We start from the raw sequence: 23,987 nt of genomic DNA on the forward strand, positions 1-23,987 counted from the left end.
TTTAGGAATTATGCATCATAAGTTAAAATTCAATATCAGTATTAGAAGAAATTGTGTTGTATGAGGATGTTTTATGTGGTTTAAATGTTGCTATTTTCAATTGTCTTGCATGCATTACTCATATGGGTAGGGGGATTATTGGCCAACTATAGGGACATCTTGAGGCTGGTTAGTGGTACTACTGTGGCATAATCTCCAATGAAAAATGTACATGACTATTTATGGTGATTGATATGTAAATGTCACCAGAAGGTTTTGTCAATACATATAGTTATATTGTACAGCACTAATCCACACCCACCTAATTTGACAAAAAAAAAAACTATTCAGGTGCAAATCATACTGGACTATAAATGACCATAAATGATCACATTACACACATTACATTTAATCCAAAAGATGTGCCATTGTAAATGGCTGGCAACTGAAGTTCAGCAAAAGTATTAATTAAAAGCCAATTTCAGATCTAAGAATTGTTATCCAACCTTTTCACGGATGGATTCCAACTAATGAGGTGCACATTGACGATTTGAGAGGAAAACAGATAGCCATGATTTTTTTAGTCAACGATCGATTCCAAAATAGTGCAAAAACCAGTCAATTATTCATTTTTTTGTGCATCTGTCCATCTCTTGTCATTGATTTTGTCTGAGATTCGATATTTGTCCCTCACATAGGCGAATCACATATTTCAGCGTTGATTTGGTGCAAAAATTTGTCGCGGAAAGGAATCAAGCAGCAATCTTTTGACAATAAGCTTACGAAGATGTCCTCTACATGCGAAAGGCATAATATCGTTGCAAAAATAGCTGTGAAGCAGGGAAGCAAACAAATAAAATCAAGCAACCGATCAGCCTTTTCTTGCAACAATGCGATCATCAACATGAACATGGTAAGATTAACTCGCTCCCTCGTGCTAATTGTCGAACATCAAGAGCAGAATAAGGTTATTAAAAGCAATATGATCTTACTTACAGTTGCAAAAGTCGTTTGACAGTCCATCGGACGGGCGCCGCCATTTTCAAACGTCATAAAAGTAAAGCGGACTTTAATTGGTTGGTTGAAGGAAATCATTTCCCTGTGTTATTGGTTGCAGCAACAGAGGGGGCGGGGCCACAACATTTCCCTTGGTAGTCCTGCAAAAGGGAAATACATTTTGGTTTTAAAAATAAAGCAGTATTTCAATTACTTCACATAGATTGGGGAATTTCTAAATAAATAAATGCAATTGGACAACATTTTTTTACCTGGTAGTCATGGGTATAAGGCAATTTAAAAGATTCACTATATATTCCTAAAATGTGCCTAATATTTGCATTCAAATATGCAATGATTTGTTCATTTCTAAGGGTTACATGTAGTTGATATACTATTAAACTCCACCTGCTTTCAGTCTCAAAGACTATATTAAACTTGTAAATAAAAGGTAGAACTACCATTAAAACATTATTTACAATAACCTGGAGAAAATCCAACTGGGACAGCCACTAAAACATGGGGACTGTAAGATTATTCACTTTACATAATTTTCTGTTGGGAAATTGTTTCCAACAACAATTTTGAAAGTTAAAAAGAGCCCTGTAAAAGGAGTTTGCGTTATGTCAGATTTGTGCGTAACACAATCATTTTAACGACTGACATAATGATTAAAGAGTGGGTTTGTTTGCCGCTCGGCTTTGGTTCTTCGGGGCGTTCAAAAACTCTTTGCGTCACTGCTGTTTGTATTTACGCTGGCTGGCTCAGCAGGTCGGAACGGCACGGAGACAGAATGAAGCTTGTGACCTCGAGACAGAGCAAGGAGATGCCTAGCCCCCCTAGGAGTCCCACCCCACAGCGGTAGTGAATTACGAGGCCTGCCATCAGCCACAGCCCGAGCGTCAAACGTACAAAACGAGCCGCAATATCTGCTGAGATTAAGTCAGCGGGGAGTTTGCTCCAAATGTCAACAATGGCCGAACAAACATTGGGTGATTTTTGGAAAATGTACAAGAATCAGTCAAACTTATTACAGTAGCTAAATGTTTAACATTTACTATCTTTTTCTTCATTTTCTTTCTGTCAATGACGCATACAGACAATTTGGAATGATCAATCAACCATGAAATCCAAAGTACCCAGAGAAAAACCATGCAAGGGATAGTAAGAACGTGCAAACTCCAGATTTAAGGAAGACTGGGATTGAATGATGTATAAATTTGCTGTACTGCTTATCCTCACAAGGGTCGTGTGGGGTGCTGGAACAGTACGCAGGGGACACCCTGAATTGGTTGCCAGATAATCGCAGGGCAGAAGGAGATGAACAACCAATGACTCGTAGCTTGGGACAATTTAAGGCACATGTGTCAAAGTGGCGGCCCGGGGGCCAAATCTGGCCCGCCGCATCATTTTGTGTGACCAGGGAAAGTAAATCATGAGTGCCTACTTTCTGTTTTAGGATCAAATTAAAATGAAGAGTATAGATGTATATTAAATTTCCTGATTTTCCCCCTTTTAAATCAATAATTGTAATTTTGTAATAATTTTTTTCTGTGTTTTTAGTTCAAAAATCATTTTGTAAAATCTAAAAATATATAAAAAAGCTAAAATAAACATTGTTTTAGATCGATAAAAAAAACTGAATATTCAGGGATTTTAATCCAGTTCTTTTAATCAATTTATTTTTAAAAAATCTAAATATTATATCTAAAATGGTCCAGCCCACATGAAATCAAGTTGACGTTAAAGCGGCCTGCGAACCAACCCGAGTCTGACACCCTTGACTTAAAGTATCCGGTCTATCATGCAACCTTTGTGGCTGTGGGAGGACACCGAAGTACCCGAAGAAAACCCACGGTGGCATGAGGAGAACATGCAAAATCTGCATCGTTTCACATCGAAATTAGGATTGTATTCTAACTCAAAACAATTTTTCATGAATGCGTTAACCCTTTAGGTAACTCATTTGGTTCATTCCACCAAGACAGTGTGTTTTACAAAGTACAAGTGCGCTTCTGTTGGCCTGGGAAAGAAGCAGCTATGCTTTTTGAAAATTCAAATTTTGCGTTCCTTGGAAACAGCTTCCTCGCTCCCCCACCCTGAACCTTTTTCTTCCTCCGTTTCTTCCGCTGATCGAACACAAATGTTGTGTGCTAATCCAGTGTTGATACAATTTGGCACACTTTCTTTGGGTCACAGCGAGATGCTCAAGTTCCATTCTACTCAGCCCCGAGAAACCTCCTGATCCCAAGAAAGCGGCCGACACTGTGTCGCGCCACTGGATCTCAGAGGGCGGGGCTAGTGGCTTTCTCAGAAGAAAATCATCTTTTTGGGAGTCAAGTAATAGCCTTTGCACCTGCATGCACACACAGAAACACACTCACACGCAGCGGCATAATGGAAGCTCATTGAAGATCTGTTTTTGAATGTTACGTTGACCTAATGATCCCCTGGAAAGGCAGTCAAATCTAAAACAATGTCAAAGGAAACGGTTTTTAGTAGTAGGGGGGGGGGGGGGGGGGCAAAGCTCAGATGTCTGCCTTCATTAAAAGCCACGCCAAAGCTGCATTCGCCGATTAAATAAAAAATAAATAAATATAAAAGGATAATTCACGGATGGTGAGCCGCCGCCGCCTCGCCCTGACATTTATAATCATAAACAAAAGCTTCTCATTTTCCAATTTAAATTCCTCATTATACTGTGACTTTTTCCAAATGTGTTTTCATGGAAAAAAAAAAGAGAAACCTCCAAAAACAGTATAATTGATTAGATTTACATGCTTCTGATTTGAATTTGATGTTGAACCAGTTAGTTAAAAAGAATCTCCTGAGGCACGTTATTAAAATCATATAAAACAAACCGACATATCAGACCTGATTTTCGTCTCTTCCTCCACCGATAAAATAATTGGCTTTCAAATTTGCGCCTTTGAAAGAAACTTCTGTGAGGGCACCTAAAAAAGAAAAATGATGCCATCGACTTCACAGGCCAAGAATGTAAGATGGACATCAATGCTGGCTGTATTAACCCATGGCTAAATCCCATCACACAAATGTCAGTGTATCCGTTATGAAACCATGACATTTAGATCCAAGGTCTCTATTGTGGTTCTTTATAAGCAGGCAAAACGGTGTTAGTCCATTCTGGTTTGCATCTTTCACACAACTTGTACCGAAAGTACCGAAGGGTAACGAACACATCTGTTTACGTGCTTCTTTTTCAGAAATGTAAGGTAATTATGTTGCGAAGATGATAAATACAGTGAAAGATTATAAGCTGAACTCTGGAAAGTTGATGAAAAATCTTCCTTGAAAAAAAATATGTTAAATGCAGTCCCACGTTGATAACATGACAAAATGATGACATTTTAGATCATGTTCTGTCTATTAATTAACTGTGCAAAAAAAAAATCAATCTATGACGTCAACTTTCTGGCTTTAAGAAACACAAAAGAATATTTAAAAAAAAACTTTGGTAATTAATGGCATACACTATTTTAGACCAAGCATGAACCATGCCTCTGCCACAAGAGATACGAATTGGAACAAAGAAAAAAAATGGTCAAATTCAAGTAAATCTAACTATAGGTTGGTTGAAATTGGTTATTTTTTTTGTAGGTTGGCAACAAATCAGAGTACAAGAAGACAAACAGCCATTCATGCACACACAGGATAGTTTGGGGGGTTTAATCAGTCTACTTATGTATAAACCGTATTTTGGGGACTATAAGTTGCACCTGAGTCTGAATTACACCAGTACACAAATACACGATGAAGACATAAAACGTCCAATTTTCAGGAAAGCATTTTTTCATTTGATCAGAAACAAATGACAAACATCAGTTAAAGTAAAAAAAACAACAATACAATGTATATTGGCGCTTTGTTAGAATTTGTCACTTAAAGCTAACCTATAGTTTCGGCCGCGTGACCCATTTGTTTTCCAAACAGCGCGCACACAGCAGCTGTAGTACATCTTCTCTGATCACGGCTATTAGCGCAACATAGTGAAAGAACTTGGATGTGACGTGACCTGACCGTTCGGCAGTCTAGTGCGTGGCAGATGTCTACATTTAAGGATGGGACAGTGTGTCAAAGCGGCCTCATGTAACTATCGCAACACCTACGAGCCACTTGGCCCGGTGTCACGATATGTTTAATTATTGCCTCCTTACATTAGCTTGACTTATCTCGACCGTTGCCTCCGGCGCCAGTTGGGGCTGTCGGCATTTCTGGCGAGGGGCGGTAGGGGGGGCCCCCGGATGGACACGGTTAGGAATCACGTCGCCCCGTCACCAGATCTTATTCTCCTTCCCGGACAAGAAAGTAGAAAATGATATCATGACCATTTTTCACGCTCTTGGGCCGAGTGATGTTTTACCGACTCATTTGCTATGATACCTTGTTACGGATCCAGCTGTGAATCGGTGACGTGTCATGGGCGAGAGACTGGCCTCCCGCCGGGCCTGGCCAATGACCTGGAAGGCAATGGGGAATGCTAGCGCCTGCAGCATGTGCTGCACTGACAAAGCAGCAGGGCACCGTCAAAAAGCTTCCCGTAAGAACTTTGGAGATCACTCCGTTTTTAACAGACGACTAAGCAGCGCTTTTGACTCGTACTTTCCCACCTAAGCTTTACCGATCCCCTTCTCTCGGAAGTCGGCGACGGCGTTCGACGCCGGCGAAGCCGTGTACGCCGGAGGGCGGTTAGAAGATCTGGGGTATGCGCATGCAGATGATAAGTGGCAGGGTCACTGCGCAGGTTAAGCAACGATTCAGTTGAGTGTAAAGAAAGCGCAAGGCACTCGGAAAGATCAGCACACCAGCAAGAGAGCACACAGTAACGGTGAATCTTGCTCGCTACATTAACATAACACAAATATTCGTACAGTGAACGCAAGTAGTTTTTATCATATTCACGCTGTACTTGCAGAGTTTCGCCAAGATAACTCGAAGTATCTTAGCTAAAGTTTCTGGGACTCTACATAGTATAAGTGGCACAATTGATGATTTTCTTAGATAGGAATGAACAAAGATCTTTATTGTCATTATACAATCGGACAATATGCGGTAGCAACCGCGTGGAGAATTGTAGGATTGCTCGATACGGACATTTATGCCTCAAATTGAGGGCGGAAACGGGAAATATTCCCCTTGCAAGTCATTGGCGATTCAGTAAGCAGGCAGCACACAAATCTTGGTTTCTCTACCATGTTCTTGTGGTCTACTTTTGCTAATATTTTGTCATTTGGTTTCTTTTTTTTACTCTTTTAACTTTACAAAAATCCACAATTACAAAAGCAAGCTTGGTCTACTACCTTCAAGTTATCTGCTTACAAATAAATCTCGACTCAGGACCTGCTTCTGGTCCTTTTCCAGAATCCTTTTTAGTCAACCAACCACCTCTGTATAATCAATGTACCTCGGATTTACTGAAAATCGTCAGAATTGCCTCTGGTATTATTATTATTATTTTTTTGTAATGATTCCACAGGGCAGTTGAAGCTTTCCAGATGAGAGACTTTGTGCAATTCTGAGCCCTTGATCATTTCTACATTACTGGAATGATACAACAAGGGGTGATGGGGCTGAGAGTGTCATGAAGCATTAGCCCCCGCGGCCCCAAGCTGGTGGACAGAACCAGTCTGCACTCCCTGACCCGTTCCACTGACCCAGCAATCATGAGCAAAACAGAAAGCGATGAGAAGGAGAGTGACAGATTTGGGTAGAAAAACAAGATGCACATGTGAATATTCACTTTAAGGCAAATGATCAGGGAGACTGCTATTCCATCTTCCCCTCCAATGACTGGAAACACTTTTAAAGTAGCTTTTTTTCCCTCTCCTTACGAGTTCAACTTCTCACTTCATTTCACTGGAATAATGAGGAGGTCCAATCAGACGTCATTTACACTTTTGGTTCCTGCTAGGGGTTTCGGTACAGAAAAGGTTATTTCGGTCTGGTTTATTTTTGATACAAAAAAAGGCAGGAAACTACCTTTCATTAGGAAACATGTAAAATATAGAACTTGTGTAAAGAAATAAAAGTAACCCTTTTTTAAAATCTCAGAAGCAGATATTTTCCTAAATTTTAGACTAGTGTTATACACATTAGGGGGATAAAATTGAAACGCAAGTGAACCGAAGCAAAACTGGAGCTCCTTAATACATCTACGTCACATGTGTCAAAGTGGAGGCCCGGGGGCCAAATCTGGCCCGCCGCAACATTTTGTGTGGCCCGGGAAAGTAAATCATGAGTGCCAACTTTCTGTTTTAGGATCAAATTAAAATTAAGAGTATATAGATGTATATTATATTTCCTGATTTTCCCTCTTTTAAATCAATAATTGTAATTTTTTTAATCAATTTTTTTCTGTCTTTTTAGTTCAAAAATCATTTAGCAAAATCTAAAAATATATATAAAAAAGCTAAAATAAGCATTGTTTTAGATCTATAAAAACTGAATATTCAGGGCTTTTAATCCAGTTATTTTAATCCATTTATTAAAAAAAATCTAAATATTATATCTAAAATGGTCCGGCCCACATGAAATCGAGTTGACGTTAAAGCGGCCCGCGAACCAACCCGAGTCTGACACCCCTGATCTACGTGAACCGTTATATCCTTAGGATTGTTTGGAAAATATAAACTGTTTTGCAGGCCCTCACGTTTAAGTGTCAATATTGAACCATCTGCGTGAGTTTATTCACTGAAGGCGCAGCCTTCGGGTGTCTCATCAAAACTGAGCATATCGCTAGAAATTGAGGTTAAAATGCATTGCTGTTATTTCACGATTAAACAATCGTGTGCTGCTGCATATGTTGTTAAAACCCAGCGCCTTCACAGAACAACACGCTCATTCATAATTCATAACGGCAATGGCATCATGATCCGTTCCCCCTTGAGGCACACCACAGACACCGTAAAGGCAATGATATCCCAGTTTGCTTAACACATCGCAGCCGCTGGGAAAAGTGGTCACAAGTGACTAGTTAGTGGCACCAGTGTTAAATGTTGTTTGAGTGACGCGTGCATGTTTAATAGATACAATTAAGATGAATTATAAAAGTGACAAGGGAGAAGAAATTATTGTGAGACTAATCACTTCTCCAACTGGATAAGTATAATGTCTGTATGGCAGAGCTGCCAAATCTTAAAAAGGTGGGTAAAACATTTTTTTCCTACTGGTATTTACCAGTGATGCATACAAAAATAAAGTTCAATATTATCTCATTTTCTAATGCTTTTCAAAGAGTGTCCTTTTTTCCAGTAGTTAATTCTTGCAAAGAAAAAACACTTTTTTTCCAAGTAAATTGCTGAAAAAAAACATTGATTTTGTTGTTGTTGTTTTGATACAAAATGTGTATTTTTAGTAGTTTGGTAAAGACTGGCATAGTAGCCAAGCACAGAGCCCCATCTGTTCATGTTTCCGACTTTACCAAAAGGTGAAACGGCCATTTTAACGCCTTGTCACCGCCAAGAAATCCCCATCGCCCTTCGGCTCTAAGTGCACTGGGTGGTGAAAAATGGAAAACAAACGTTCTATTGACAGCTTTCTTATGCCCTGGGTGGGAGTGTATTTATATCAAAAAGGTGCCAACTAGCGGTGTCACAATTAATGGACAAATGGTGAGATGATAGGTCATGAAATGAACCAAAAACAATGTTAATCATCGTTGTTGCTTAACTTAAAATTGTCGAAATGCTCTAATTTCACCCATGTAACAATAAATGCTGTCAGATTTTTAGTCCCTTGTGAAAGTCATCTTAAAATGCGACCTTTGGAAACATCAAATTTTACTTGGGGAATCAACGATTAGCATTCATTTAATTTCCAATGGGAGAACATACAAACTAAATGCTGGAAGGTCTGAACCCACCGGGCATTGAACCCTCCATCTCGGAACTGTGAGGTGGACATGCAAACCACTTTTCTTTCCATAAAGCCCCTTCTTTTAATTTTTGAGTAGTTATGTTTTGGGGAGTACCAATGGTTAATCTGCCTGCGTAACAGTTCTGAGATCGAGGGTTCGATCCTAGGGCTTGGTGGCTTTTCTCCAGGTACTCCAGTTTCCTCCCACATCCTAAAACATGCTTAGTAGGCTGGTTGGAAACTTGAAATTGCCCCTTGATTGGTTGTCCTTTGTCTCCTTGTGCCCTGCCACCAATTCACGATGTCACCCACCAAGTGCCCATAATAGGCTCCAGCACCCTCCACGACCCTGGTTAGGAAAAGCTGTATGATTCATATTATTTTGAAGTATAATGCTACTCTTACTTGAGTAAACGTTTGGGCTACTATATCCACCTCTGCATGTGGCCCAGTGAAAAACACCAGCGAATGACAAGTGAACTGTAAGACGAGCAATGTCAGAGGTGTGTGATCTGACCCACGCGTGGAAATAAGCTGCGGTCGCAACCCCCCATTCCCTCCCCGCATCCAACCTACCGTAAATAGATCAAAGCACATCTGTTTGGCCGTCCGGCCGCCACACATTCTACTCTAATTGCGATCTGGCCCTTAATGGCTGTGAGCGAACCATCGGATGCTGAGCTGTTTGGACACGGGTGATGCTGAAGCATATGAGGCGGGTGTTAGCGTCGCTAATCGCGGGAAAGGCAATTCTCTGCCTCTCTCTGAAATAGATATCACAACTTCAGCCCGACGGACAACGTGTCCCAAGGGGGTCGGCGACGACCCCGCGGCCGGGATCGCGTCGGGCCATCCAAGAAAAAAATGGGACCTGACATGGTTCTTTTCGAAAGCACCATCGCCGCCAAAGACTACGGGGAATGAGTTTAGTAGCATTTAATCCCAAATGCTCCATTCAAGTCATGTCGGGGGGGGGGAAAAAAGAGAACCCGAAGGTGTCAAACCGGGTCCAGCAGAGTCCAAGTTGGTCTCGGCTGGATGGATAAGCACAGCAAATGACAGGAGAAGCCTCAAGTTGGCCACTTGTCACAGTGTGACACTGATTCAGCCTAATGAGCGTTGAGCTGTCAGCGCACATCTGCCTCGCACTCACTTGTAGAATCTGGCAGAGTCCGAAAAAAACCTGCTGCTAAAAGCTGAAACCGGCAACGGCAAACGTCTGGCCGAGTCCAACGCAGTTTGCCAGGAAACGTGCAACCGGCCGACTTATTTTTCGCAACTCAAAGTAGGGAATAAAGATTTGTTGTGAACTCCTTGGATGAAAAAGTGGCTTTATCATAAATTTTCAATGGTCACCATGTATTGGGAGTATTACTAGGAGGTTTTGTTCAAAGCAAATTACAGTACTTGTATGAGAAGGGCCAATGGGAAAAGTGGTTTAACTCACGTTGATTAATGGACTCGTCTCTTGATAGAATTTGATGATGCGATGATTTGGACTTTGGCAGCGATTGAACGATGCAGTCAAAATGGATTGGACGTCTTTTCGCTTCAATGGCAGTGAAACTCCATCAACTCCATTTCTGCCTTTACAATTGAAACAGATTTGATGTCTATAACTGTGAATGGTACATTCTATATATATGTATATGTATGTATGTGTGTACATACATATACATACATGTACGTACATATATATACACATACATATATATAGTATGTTTTATAATATTTCTATATTAAAATTGTCACTATTGAAACAAACCTTGCAGCCAAAAATAGTCCAACCAATCACAACTAAAATAGTTCCACTTATGGCATTTGCTGACCGAGTTTATTTGCAGTATACGTTTATTGATGAAAAATACATTCTTTAAACAATTAGTTTGCAACTTGAAATAAGGAATTTCTGATTCATATTTTCTACTTCGCTGAAATCGGCCTTTTATATGATTATAATGTTGCGACAGCTCTATTCAAATTGGGTGGACAAAAGACATTTGGATCTAGTACTTTTTTTTAAACACATTTCCTGGGTATCGGATCATCAGATTGGCAAAATCGGGCGTCTCGGAGTCACATGCAAAAATATGTACATAATGGGGACATCCCTATTAACTAGCGTACCCTCCACTGACTTAACAACAAGTGCCCCCCGTTCTTTAAGCCTCAATCGGTCAACCAAAGGTTACCGTGGCGAAAGCTAATCACGTGCTAATGTAAGTGGACAACAAGACAATGAGCGAGACTGTACGCCCCGTAAGGTGATAACAACGATCGGCTCGTCATGTCTACGCTTTGACGCGAGCGGGTCCACCCATCTGTTTTAGACGGCCTGGAAAAATTCCTCGTGGGCATCCTGGTGGAAAATAGCACAAAGGTTTACCAAACATCGTTGTGGCGGTGGCACCAATTATTCTTCATCAAATCAAACGGCCTCAGCCCGGTCCTACAAACGCGCTGATCACTCCAATGACAGCAACTGTCAGTCTGCCTCCCGCCAAAGAGAAGAAGCTGTTGGAATAATTAGTCTATGCCCCGTGAATATAACAATGATACAACCGCCGAGATGACGTCCAAAATATGCACGGCGCCTTCGGAAGGCCTGAAAATTTGCCACGGGTGGGCCTGTGAAGCTTCAAATTGATATCGATATTGGCTTTGGTCAAGCTCTATTTATCAAAGACTGCTCTTATTGCTCATGTGATTGCACCATGTTACACGGATTTTCTTTCCAGGGTCTAAGTGGTCATTTTTTTTGTCCAACTGACTTATAAAAACGCTTTTGTGTCCTAAAAAGTAACTAATCAGCTGCCCACTACTTCTCTTAATAATAGTTAAAAGAGTGTAAAGCACATTTCTTTAGGAGGTACCAGGACGGCTTGCTATAATGCAAAAAAATATGATTTGCCATTTGTTGGTAACATTATTTTTTTTTTACTGGTTCAAAGATATGGGTATGAAATTGGTGTCGGACAAAAGAATCTTGACAAAAATAGGTAAAAAAAATGGTAGTTTAGGGAAATAAGACAACTGAGCTAAAACTTCCACAATGTCAAAATCTCAAGTATGAAACAACAACAACAACAACAAGCTGCTTGGACAAGGGTTAACATGTCTGCATTGGAGTGAGGTAATGGTGCTGGTACTGAGGTCGACATGGGTTGCTGAGGGGATTTGGTGTGGAGTGCGAGTGCTGGTGTGGTCGTGATGAGACCAGACAAGAGCCACACGAGACCAGACCCAGACCATGCACCCTGTAGTAGGGCCAAAAGTCCAATTTTATGCCCACCCCAACCACCACTGTGAACAAATGAACTGCTTGAGAACACTCTAATCTAAATCATAAGGCAGAATTAAGTCCCATTTCATTTTGCTTCTTAGTTCAATAATGGGACTAATTATTTTTGTGTACATATAGTATTATTCAGCTATCCATCTATTTTATCCTCTTCAATTCATTGGGTTTGCCTACCCTCTAGCGGAATTATATTTAACAACATAGAGCTCTAAATTGCTGGGACATCATGTGTAAATCTGGATATGTCCATTTATTTTGGGAATTTAGTAAATTGATGAGTGGGTTTTTTCGGTTATGCCGTTTAATATTTGTGTTTTCTGAAGATGTTATATTCACATTCAAAATTTGAATTGAATGTCTTTATTGACAATAAACAAGTACAATGAGATTTAAAGCTTTGACCTTAAACTGCACACATAGTAAATAGGCATCAAATGGATTACTATATAAAAATAGGTAGCATAGTGTAAAAAAAAATGACAGTGCTAAGACTTAAGTAAATGTTTGATAACATTACTTATTGACATGCATCTGGCAGTATTATGAAGTTTTATAGTGGTGAGTAAAAATCGCCAAAAACCAAACAAAAGGACCGTCTAAACGTATAAAACCGTTCTACGTGACGTGTGATCTTTCCGTACGTCATTAAACCGTGATATCCACAAAAGTGACATGAGAGAGTTGCTTCGCACGCGATGTAGTCGTCTGGAAAGACCAAATCTGCTGAGGCGGGGTATACGGAACCCTGCTGGCGTCTACACACATGTTGCAGTCACCACTAGTCAATCCCAGTTTGGGTCAGCAGCGCAGCGGACTGGTGCAGCTCCACTACGAGGGCGTCTTTAAAACGATACACCCTCTGGGGTGATGTTCTTTCTAGGGCTACTGTTGCTCCATTGACTATTATTGTATAATTCTCTTGAAGTCACCCTCTTGACCTGACCCCCTCTCTGGAAGCCCACCCCTGACTTAGCCAGCAGAGAAGGTCAAATTTCTGAGAAGTGACTTCCTTTCCAGTTCCACGCTGGGTCGTCACTTTCAATTTCCTGAGACCTTTTACGTCACACCCTCATCAGCCTAGAACATTCACACGGTGAGCTTCAAATGACCTGGTTACACATTTGCGGTAAAATACAGTAATAGAGAATGAGTAAATTTGAGAGTGTCCTGCCTGATATTGTGCCGTTATTGTGACCCAGTTGAATGAAGTTGGGCCAGTAACCGCATTTGACTGCTGACATTGTGCGTGACCTTTTGCCGATCCGGAGGCCATCTATTTCAATTACGCTCGGCCAAGGCAGTGTCAAACTCAGTTTGGTCCGCGGGACACATTTATGCCAACTAGATCTCATTTAGGTTTATTTGTGGTCCAAAAAGTTAACTTACCTGCCGTCAATGGCACTGAAAGATGAGCATCTGTTACATCTTGGGTGCGACGTGGAGCGTGGAATGTAGTGTAGGACCCAAATTCAGGGAAGCAGTCAAGGGACGAGTTCCTGGAGTGTTCTACAAAACTTTAATACTTAAGGCAGGAGGGGGTTCAAAAAATAACAAGGACTTAGCAATACATAACAAAATAAAATCTGACATGGAAGACAGGTGGAAACGAGGAACATGGCATGGCAACTTGGTACAAACAAAGCAGGCGATCCAACAATGACTAACAAACATATGCACTTAATGGGGCCATCCCTAGTTGATTACCAAGTAGAGGCAGCTGGTTATGGGAGGAAGGGAAGCCCGGAGGGACATAGGAGGTGAAAAGCAAACAAACCAACCAAAACCCTAACTAACCTTAACAGCAGCCACAGCCAGTTGAAGTGAATTGGACATCTATCATTGTCAATAGTAGGCAATGAGTTCATTTTTCTGAGTTGGGGGCATTTCTATATGACTCCCTGTTGATTTTGGGTATATTAATGTTTCTTATGAACTCATTGGTGAGTGCAGTAGTGCACACACTTGATTACACAACTCATAAACATCTGATTTTGTGGCACCCTTGTCAAAAAATGATAGCATTTAATTCTGTACGTGTAGTATGAATGAGCTTGAAGGACAAAAACAATGTAGTTTTAGTCCTGTTTTTCATCTCATCCCATTTTTGCCCCTCCCTTTTAGCAATCTGCTGCCCTCCAAAGGTTTCTCTTAGTAACTACCAGTCATGCATCAAAGATCCAATATCAGTCTTTGGCCACAGCATGACACTGTTTCGCCAAATTCAGCCTAAAAAACCAACAGGAACTTGAGTCTACACCAGTGATGTCAAACATACGGCCCGCGGGCCGGAACCGGCCCCCAAGGAGGTTCGATCAGGCCCGCAGGATAATTTGAAAGTGGAAAAAATGCATAAAAGACATGGAATTAATATTTTTAATTCGCTGCAATTCATGGATTATCCGCTAAGGGGCGCACTCTTTCCATCAGAGTAGAAGACAAGGCGCATCACTGAGACAGACTGAAAACAGCAGCAACTCCATAAATTTTCAGTATGTATTGTATGTGTATGTATGTTTCATGTATGAAGTTTACAGATTTACAGGACAGGCGAACACTTTCTTCATTACACATTTAAAATCACTCTCCTTAGTTTGTAAGGTGCACGCAGGGATTACATTTAGATTTTATATGCGTATGTGTAAGTGGTTTAAAAATTCCTTTCTTTAAAAGTCTCATTTAATCTTAAAGTGCATTACTATATTTTTCAGTACCAATTAAAGTTTTGTGCCTTTGTACAATCAGTGGGATCAGTTGCAATGCATATTTGTGAATGATAAAAGTCAATTGCACATTTGTCTAAGGAAATATGAGGTGTTTCATGAAATGTTTTGTAAAAGGATAGTTCATTCAATTTCAATATTTTCCTAATGTTCTTGTGCTTCTTTACACCAAAACAAAGGAAAGACATGATATTTGGGTTATTTATAGCAGAGCATGGTATAATCTTAATGGTCCGGCCCACTTGACATCTCCCTATGCCGTATGTGGCCCACGATGCGAAATGAGTTTGACACCCCTGCCATAGGGTGTTGTCAACATGAGAAACTTTGTGCTAAAAAGAAGCGGATGCTGCAAAATTCTTTTATCGTGAACGTCGAGTGGGCTTTTCAGGCACTTCACAACCCGTCACCAAGCTCAACAGCGGAGACGGAGATGGAGCCCGTCTGAGCAGGTGCGGTGGGGGGCAACTATGGCACTACCATTGGCGGGCACATCGTAGAAGGTCTGGATTCCACCGATCCACCTTCTTCCCACTCGAGTTTTCGTCCTATTTCAGGCACAGGTGAACGATCCGACAAACTATCTCTTCAGTACTTTTGCTTTCAGCGTAGTTCTATTTCTGTACAGCATACGGCAACCAGCTTGTGACCCCGCTCCGTCCGGGCATGATTTCGTCCTACACCACCGGCCTGCCGCAACTCCAGCGTGGTCAGATCACCTCTGCAGTCAGCCTGCTGGAGTTGTACTGTGGTATGCACAACTTACCACCCCCACAATACAACCTCTTCTCCTTGCTGGATCAGGGCGGGAAACTGTGGCTGGTCTACGAGGTAACCACTTTAAATAAATTCATTCGTTCATCCTCCGAGCCCCTGGACTCCTGGGTTCAAATCCCGGTCGGTCCACCTGTGTGGAGTTTGCATGTTTTCCACCGGGTACTCCAGTTTCCTCCCACGTTCCAAAAACATGCACGCTAGGCTGATTAGACACTCTAAATTGCCCCTCGCTATGAGTAAGTCAAGGTATTACTGTACAGTGGTACCTCGACATACGAGCGTAATCCGTTCCGAGACTGAGATCGTATGACGAGGTTCTCGTAACTCGAGCGGACGTTTCCCATTGAAATGAATGGAAAAAATTAAATTCGTTCCAGCCCTCTGAAAAAACACCACAACAGGATATTGGATTGGAAAAATGTTTTATTTCTTCTAATTCCCCATCTATTAACAAAGTAACACATAACTAGTGGTTTAATAGAAATAAAGTGTTTAATCTAACTAAAATTGGGCGGATTTCGCCGAGGGGAGAGGGGCACAAAAGGGGCGGGGGGCTTGGGTTTTTTTTCTCTCCACACAACGCACTCGTAAACAGAACAAACACGCCACCCTCACGTTCGCTATCGATGGGCTGTTTGCTGTCGTACTATTCCCTTCAAAATATTCCGAAAATGATGCACACAAATGTCCTCACAATCGGAGAACGCATGACCACTTGCCAACGAGCAGCAGTCTTATCAGCGATCGCACCGCTGCTCATGGGAGCTTCGGGGGCGCTGGCTAGCGGCTCCTTTTATAATATAATATAATATAATATTTAGCTTGTAGCATCTGTGTTCGCATCCCCTCCAACGGCGCCTGTGATAGAGTTGCTACCGGGGATGCAGGCTTTTTTTCTTTAAAAAACGACATAGTATAGTCAGGCTGTTTTATTGAAAAACGACATAGTATAGTAAGGCATTTTTTTCTTAAAAAATGACATAGTATAGTAAGGCTTTTTTCTTAAAAAATGACATAGTATAGTAAGGCTTTTTTCTTAAAAAACGACATAGTATAGTAAGGCTTTTTTTCTTTAAAAAATGACATAGTATAGTAAGGCTTTTTCTTTAAAAAACGACATAGTATAGTAAGGCTTTTTCTTAAAAAAAACGACATAGTATAGTAAGGCTGTTTTATTAAAAAACAACATAGTATAGTAAGGCTTTTTTTTCTTAAAAATGAAATAGTATAGTAAGGCTTTTTCTTAAAAAACGACATAGTATAGTAAGGCTTTTTTTCTTTTAAAAAAACGACATAGTATAGTAGGGCTTTTTTTCTTAAAAAACGACATAGTATAGTAAGGCTTTTTTTCTTAAAAAACGACATAGTATAGTAAGCCTTTTTCTTAAAAAAACGACATAGTATAGTAAGGCTTTTTCTTTAAAAAAACGACATAGTATAGTAAGGCTGTTTTATTAAAAAACGACATAGTATAGTAAGGCTTTTTTTTTCTTAAAAATGACATAGTATAGTAAGGCTTTTTTTCTTAAAAAAACGACATAGTATAGTAAGGCTTTTTTTCTTATAAAACGACATAGTATAGGCTTTTTTTCTTAAAAAACGACATATTATAGTAAGGCTTTTTTTCTTAAAAAACGACATAGTATAGTAAGGCTTTTTTCTTAAAAAACGACATATTTCCACTTTCAATATGGCCGGGCGATGTGGGCGTGGCCTATCTTCAAGGCAGTGGTATAAATTTAGCACATGCGCAGTGCCTCGTCTTCTCCAACAGTCATGTCCATGCTGATGGCCGTGTAGCACGCCAACTAGGTAAGGCGTCGAGCCATTTACTGGCCTAAGTGCATTTTTATCACGCTACCGGCAGATTTTTTAGGAATCAATTGAGCCAAACCGCCAACAAATCTGTAAGTTTAATGCCAGGTTGACTGCACCGTCGACGATTTAAGCTTGGGCTCTGTGCCACATGTGACAAGCTATCTTAGCATTAGCGTCACGACAACGCTTTCCATTTGACCACGTCAAGCGTCGTCTTGATGTTATTACTAAGAGATCTATAGTCTGTTTTCTCCATTTTCGAGTCGTGTATAAAAGACTTTTAGTGGATTCAAACAAAGCCGAGATATCAACGGACAGTTTGTTAGGTAAAGGCTCACTCAAAAATGATGTATGTACTGATAGTTTTCACTGCAAGTGTTAAACAAATCATTTTAATCAAAAATTGTTATGCCAACTTTCTCCTAGCTGTTAACTTCAGTCATATTTAATATTTAATATTCATATTTAATCGCCTTGTCTGGAAAAGGGAAATTAGCATGGAGCACTCACTAACTTATTTTCATTCTTTATCTTGATCATTTATTGTAAGATTTCTCTTTCATGTAATAATTGTTTGTGAACTCCCAAATAGCGTGGTTAAATCAAGATGCAGCTCTTCCCGTGTGCCCCAGGACACTCAAACCCTTGAGGTTACAGGTAAAACTAATCTCATCTGTTCAATCTCCAGTCTCTGTATATGACAACTTTTGCTCTTTTTTTTTGCACACATCAGGTCCATGTCCATGTCCAGGTGATCTTCCCAGGTTGCCCACTTGAAGATGATGCCTCTCTTGCATGATGTGGCGTCTCTGAACTCTGTAAGATTTCTCTTCCTGTATTAGTTGTTTGGCAACTCCTAAATAGCGTTGTTAAATGAAGTTTTCTCCGTTTAGCATCATCTTCGGTCTTCTCATCAAGGTAAAACTAGATTTAACAACAAAAATGTAAGTCTATTTGTTGAATCTCCAGTGTCTATATATGCTAACTTTTGCTTCTTTTTTTTTGCACACATCAGGTCCATGTCCATGTGATCTTCCCAGGTTGCCCACTTGAAGATGATGCCTCTCTTGCATGATGTGGCGTCTCTGAACTCTGTAAGATTTCTCTTCCTCTATTAGTTGTTTGGCAACTCCTAAATAGCGTTGTTAAATGAAGTTTTCTCCGTTTAGCATCATCTTCGGTCTTCTCATCAAGGTAAAACTAGATTTAACAACAAAAATGTAAGACTATTTGTTGAATCTCCAGTGTCTATATATGCTAACTTTTGCTTCTTTTTTTTGCACACATCAGGTCCATGTCCAGGTGATCTTCCCAGGTTGCCCACTTGAAGATGATGCCTCTCTTGCATGATGTGGCGTCTCTTGCATGATGTGGCGTCTCTGAACTCTGTAAGATTTCTCTTCCTGTATTAGTTGTTTGGCAACTCCTAAATAGCGTTGTTAAATGAAGTTTTCTCCGTTTAGCATCATCTTTGGTCTTCTCATCAAGGTAAAACTAGATTTAACAACAAAAATGTAAGTCTATTTGTTGAATCTCCAGTGTCTATACATGCTAACTTTTGCTTTTGCACACATCAGGTCCATGTCCAGACTTTGGAGGGTCTCCAAGTGATGCCTCATCTCTGAATGCAGTCTTCTGAGAGGTTAGTTTATTGTAGAATATCCAAGTATTCATCCAGATCTATTTTATTGACTAAATTTACTCTCCCTCTTAGGTAAAGTCCAGTTTTCTGGCTCATGGTGACCAGATCCTTAAGGTAAAGAGGATCTCACTTCTTTTCTTCAGTCAGAAATTTTAATAAAAGAGATTTGAGTGTCATTTGTCTTTGTTAAAACACTTGGAGAAAAAAGACCCAAGACCCTCAATGGTCTTTTTTCCTTTAATTTTTGGTGTTTATATTCTAAGTCTTTTATCATTTAAAAAGCCCAGTTTTTTTTTGCCTAAGTGTTACAATAAAAAAAAAAAATCAACATAAGTGCTGTTAAAATTTTTCTAAGTCTTTTAATTAAGTCAAAATTGCTTTTTTTTCCCCCTGACTAAGTGTATGTTGAAATATTTCTAAGTGTTTTAAATAAAAAATGTGTTTGTTTTAATCTTGTCAAGAAGATGGTCCATACCAATGTGTACCTTTGAATAAAAACTTTCAAATGTCAAGCCACTTGTTTTTTCTTCATATAACTAGCAAAAAAGAATGCAAATGTACATTTCAAGAGCTTTTATTTTTCCACAAAAAAGGGGTTATCAGAGTGGGTCCACATAAGCCAGCTAGCATTTAAAGATGTGTTGCTGTTCATGGATGAAGAATCTCTTCTTGGCATTCTGGAAAATAAAAAAAGGGTCAACACACAATAGACTAAGTCCAGGATAAGTTAAGTTTTACCAACGTCAGCAGGCCTCCATCCCACTGCAAAAAAAGGCACACAATATTAAAAGCCTAGGAGGAAAAAATATTAGACGTCCACTGCAGAAACAGGGCGACTTAAAAATGTCTTTATAAGAGGGATCTCCAACTGCCATCCTCAAGGGCCCCAGTCCAGTTTATTTTCCATGTCCTCCATCACACCTTGATCATTTGATTCAAATGTGGTGGGAGATATGGAAAGCATACTGGATAGGGACCCTGAGGACCAGAGTTGGAGACACCTGCTCTATAATGACAAGTACCTGAGGGGATGTTGCTGTCAAAAAGTGTGCCATCCACCAATGTCACCCTTTTTGGGGAAGTTTGTCTGGTCATCTTACTTCAGCGTTGATTTTGTAAACTTGGGTGGACACTGAAGAGAAGCAACATACACAATGAGTAGGTTTAGTACACATTACAAGAAAATAAACAACCTCCAACTGCAGTCCTTGAGGGCCCCAGTCCAGTTTATTTTCCATGTCCTCCATCACACCTTAATCAGGATCTTGATCATTTGATTCAAATGTGGTGGGAGATATGGAAAGCATACTGGATAGGGGCCCTCAAGATGTTGGTGTCAAAGGCTGTGCCATGCTCCAAAGTCACCTTTCTTTAGCATTTGATTTTGGGTGGACCTTGAAGAGAAGCAAAATAGAGTATTTTTAGTACACATGACATGAAAATAATAAATCAAATAACCTGAAAAACAGGTCTTACGTCATACACGACTTCTTTGGTCTTGTAGATTTGGACAGCTTCCACCATCTCCGTGGCTTTAAACCTCTGCAAAACACCACAGCATGATTATGTCATTGCTTATTTAACCATTTTGATGCACAAATGACTCCCATTCAATCAAAAAAATAAAATACGTCTCACAAAGCTCTTAGACGGAGCAAAAATGGTTGTTTAAACGAGTCAAAAATGACCCCTGCGCTACAGTTGAATGAATGTCTCGCTTAGGTTTTGTCAAAACCACAATTAAAAATCAAAAGGTCCAAGCCCTGAAGTCTTTAGGAAAGGGAAGGGCAATGGTATATACGTATTCTATAAGTGTACTGTTTATTCCTTACACCTCCACTTGATGGCACTAGTGTGAGTGTGAGTTACCCACACAGGATCTTGCTATTAAAAATCAACGCCAACCCAGTTAAAGTGTCTTCATTCAAAATTGGAGTGTATCATGATGCTAAACAAGCTAATTTAGGAAAGCCGTGAACACTGGTCGCTGATATCTAAACATTACTGTGACAACAAAATTTCCCGAATACGGGAATAATAAATTTATCCAATCCAATTACACGGGTAGAGGAATTAGAAACTATTAAAAAAAGACTCACTTTGCCGACAAACTGCTCCTTTTTGGCCGTTATGGCCACATTCTTGATGTTTCCCAGCAGTCTGTCCTCGTTGATCGACTGAAACACACAATGGAAGGGTTTCTTTTTAAACATTAAGAGCAATAGGTGACGCAATGTAGCCAACTTGCAAGCAAACATTTGTGTTTGCATCCAGGTCGGGGCTACATCACGCCAATGAAGCACGCTCCCGTCAAAAAGCACTCTTAAAATCAGAACAGGGGCTAAGAAATCCCCAAAAGACAAAGTACCGAACGCGCTGCATTGTCCTGGAAGAAGTTTGTCGGGTCTTTCTTCGGGAAATTGTCAATTCTGAGCAGCTCAGCAGTCCAACGCGCCCAGCCTCCGGCTCATTCGCCATTTTGAAAAATGGCGACGTGGGGGCGGGTCTTTTGAACTCTGACCACAGCCACGCCTATTACACATAGACACAAAAAAAGACATCGTTTTCATCATAGAGTGCATTAGTCAGGGGGCTGGGGCTGCAAATACTTTTAGGTTGGGCATTAATACTTCAAAACAAATACATTGTTTTCATAATAACGTACTGTAAATACTTTTTGGTTGGGCTTTAATACTTTAAGATACAATATTGCACATTATGAACATTGCGGTGACATGCACTTCAGTGTTTGTTTTTTACTTCTAAGGTTACATACTTGGATATGCTTTTTCAATTGGGATTCATTTGGCTAAAGCAGGGGTGTCAAACATACGGCCCGCGGGCCGGAACCGGCCCCCAAGAAAATAACAAAATCAAACCTGACATGGAAGACAGGTGGAAACGAGGAACATGGAAAATGACATGACAACTTGGCATAGTACAAACAAAGCAGACGATCCAACAATGACTAACAAACATATGTACATAATGGGGACATCCCTAGTTGATTACAAAGTACAGGCAGCTGGTTATGGGAGGAAGGGAAGCCCGGAGGGACATAGGAGGTGAAAAGCAAACAAACCAACCAAAACCCTAACTAACCTTAACAGCAGCCACAGCCAGTTGAAGTGAATTGGACATCTATCATTGTCAATAGTAGGCAATGAGTTCATTTTTCTGAGTTGGGGGCATTTCTATATGACTCCCTGTTGATTTTGGGTATATTAATGTTTCTTATGAACTCATTGGTGAGTGCAGTAGTGCACACACTTGATCACACAACTCATAAACATCTGATTTTGTGCCGGCCTTGTCAAAAAATGAAAGCATTTATTTCTGTACATTTAGTATGAATGAGCTTGAAGGACAAAAACAATGTAGTTTTAGTCCTGTTTTTCATCTCATCCCATTTTTGCCCCTCCCTTTTAGCAATCTGCTGCCCTCCAAAGGTTTCTCTCAGTAACTACCAGTCATGCATCAAAGATGCAATATCAGTCTTTTGCCACAGCATGACACTGTTTCGCCAAATTCAGCCTAAAAAACCAACAGGAACTTGAGTCTACACCACAATATAACACCTTTCATCCACTTTCCGGACCCCACTGTAGTTATGAAAACGAGAACCAAAACAAAAAACCCCAAAAGATAAAAAAACCCACAAATACATTCACATTTTGGCACCAGGTGGTATGAACATGGCAGCAGGGGTGGAATTTAAGGTGGGTGCTGGGGGCGTGGCCCCACCCAGGCACCCATGCCTTCTTCAAAGTCTGGTTTGAGCAGAGCAATAATCTATGTGTGTTTCAGTGTTATAGTTTTGACTCTTATTCATTAGGACTGGGGTGTCTGCGTGTGTGTGTGTTTTTGTGTGTGTGTGTATGTGTGCATGTCATTTTAGTGACCAATACTTACCTAACATATGGATTGTATTTATTTACAGTCTTAATAGATAGTCCAACTAGTGTTGTGAGATGTTTGAAAAAAAAAGAGCAATCCACAGTAGCTTCCTGTGCCATTTAAGCAATCTTATCTTAACCGCAGGCAGAGCAAATCAGCTCGGCGTGTCACGCTTGTTTATCATTGCAATACAGTCACCAACGTCTGAGTAATATGTCATTCAAATTAAAACTGCAAGGAAACTATTACCACTCACTTATTCTTCATACATTATGACTTTTCATTTCTGAGTATGGCTTTCAAGGAATGACATTTAAAAATATGAATTGTTTATGGCTCTCTCGGTCAAAAAGGCTCCCGACCACTTGCCCTTGAAGACCTAAGGTGACCTAAAAACGAGAAGATCCAAGGGAGAGAAGATGCCATAAAACCAGACACATTTTGACCGAGGATTTCCTTTGACAAAGGTTTCTCTTCCAACTTCCTTTATTCAATGCAGGATGTGCAGAGCATTGAGGAGCATCAGATGCTCATAGGGATGTCCTCCAATTCAGTTTGTCATCACTGGCATGGTCACTTGTTGTATGTTGTTAACACCAAGGCGGCGGCAGTGTGAGAACCTGGTCGCCCACTTTTCCGCGGCCATTGTTGTGTAAAAATAGCGCAGGGGGCACAGCGGGCCTGTCGGCGAGGGGCACGACCGTCGCCGAGGCCCCCAGTGAGTCACGAGCGCACGTCTCGGCCATGAGGAAGTCGGAGCGCTTCCTCTGCCTCGCCGCCGGACTTGTTTTGAACAAATGGCGGTTGCACTCATTAGCCCGGAGAATACAACGACTGCATTCGTAGAGGCTTAAAAAAACAGTCCCTCCCATTTCCCAAATTGTAGCATATGGGCTTATCTTGATTGCACGCAGGGTTGTTAAGAACAACACCCACTTGCACTTTCGGGCCGATTTGTCGGACACACCTGACCAATGCGCGTAAA

The 23,987-nt window shown here is 40.6% G+C and overlaps 1 protein-coding gene and 2 long non-coding RNA genes across 25 annotated transcripts in view; 1 reads left to right on the forward strand and 2 right to left on the reverse strand.

The window, feature by feature from the left end:
- The window catches only part of clybl (citrate lyase beta like), a 46,926-nt gene extending 33,089 nt beyond the window's left edge, over window positions 1–13,837 (reverse strand). Inside the window, exons 1-2 of the mRNA XM_077616520.1 lie at window positions 13,535–13,837; window positions 976–1,136 (exon numbers count right to left, since the gene is read on the reverse strand). Of these exons, the coding sequence (XP_077472646.1) occupies window positions 976–1,019 (44 nt within the window). The 5' untranslated portion in view covers window positions 1,020–1,136; window positions 13,535–13,837. The remainder of the gene's footprint in view (window positions 1–975; window positions 1,137–13,534) is intronic.
- Window positions 13,838–17,280: 3,443 nt separating this feature from the next.
- On the forward strand, window positions 17,281–19,281 carry LOC144087457 (uncharacterized). 22 transcript variants are annotated; one of them, XR_013304755.1, is made up of 11 exons: window positions 17,338–17,457; window positions 18,056–18,120; window positions 18,197–18,281; window positions 18,357–18,381; window positions 18,479–18,557; window positions 18,633–18,657; window positions 18,754–18,785; window positions 18,822–18,851; window positions 18,927–18,977; window positions 19,041–19,105; window positions 19,178–19,281. It is a non-coding gene; the product is annotated as an uncharacterized LOC144087457 (long non-coding RNA). The 22 variants fall into 22 exon arrangements; XR_013304754.1 differs by having other exon boundaries at window positions 17,339–17,457; window positions 18,357–18,407; XR_013304759.1 differs by having other exon boundaries at window positions 17,449–17,552; window positions 18,357–18,407.
- Window positions 19,282–19,847: 566 nt separating this feature from the next.
- Window positions 19,848–21,609, reverse strand: LOC144087052 (uncharacterized). 2 transcript variants are annotated; one of them, XR_013304636.1, is made up of 6 exons: window positions 21,474–21,609; window positions 21,205–21,282; window positions 20,582–20,647; window positions 20,471–20,499; window positions 20,128–20,237; window positions 19,848–19,867 (listed from the first exon to the last, which is right to left on the reverse strand). It is a non-coding gene; the product is annotated as an uncharacterized LOC144087052 (long non-coding RNA). The 2 variants fall into 2 exon arrangements; XR_013304635.1 differs by lacking the exon at window positions 19,848–19,867 and having other exon boundaries at window positions 19,886–20,237; window positions 21,474–21,608.
- Between the last annotated feature and the right edge of the window lie 2,378 nt (window positions 21,610–23,987).

Source organism: Stigmatopora argus, chromosome 13, assembly GCF_051989625.1.
Source record: "Stigmatopora argus isolate UIUO_Sarg chromosome 13, RoL_Sarg_1.0, whole genome shotgun sequence".
NCBI classification, from domain to species: Eukaryota; Metazoa; Chordata; class Actinopteri; order Syngnathiformes; family Syngnathidae; genus Stigmatopora; species Stigmatopora argus.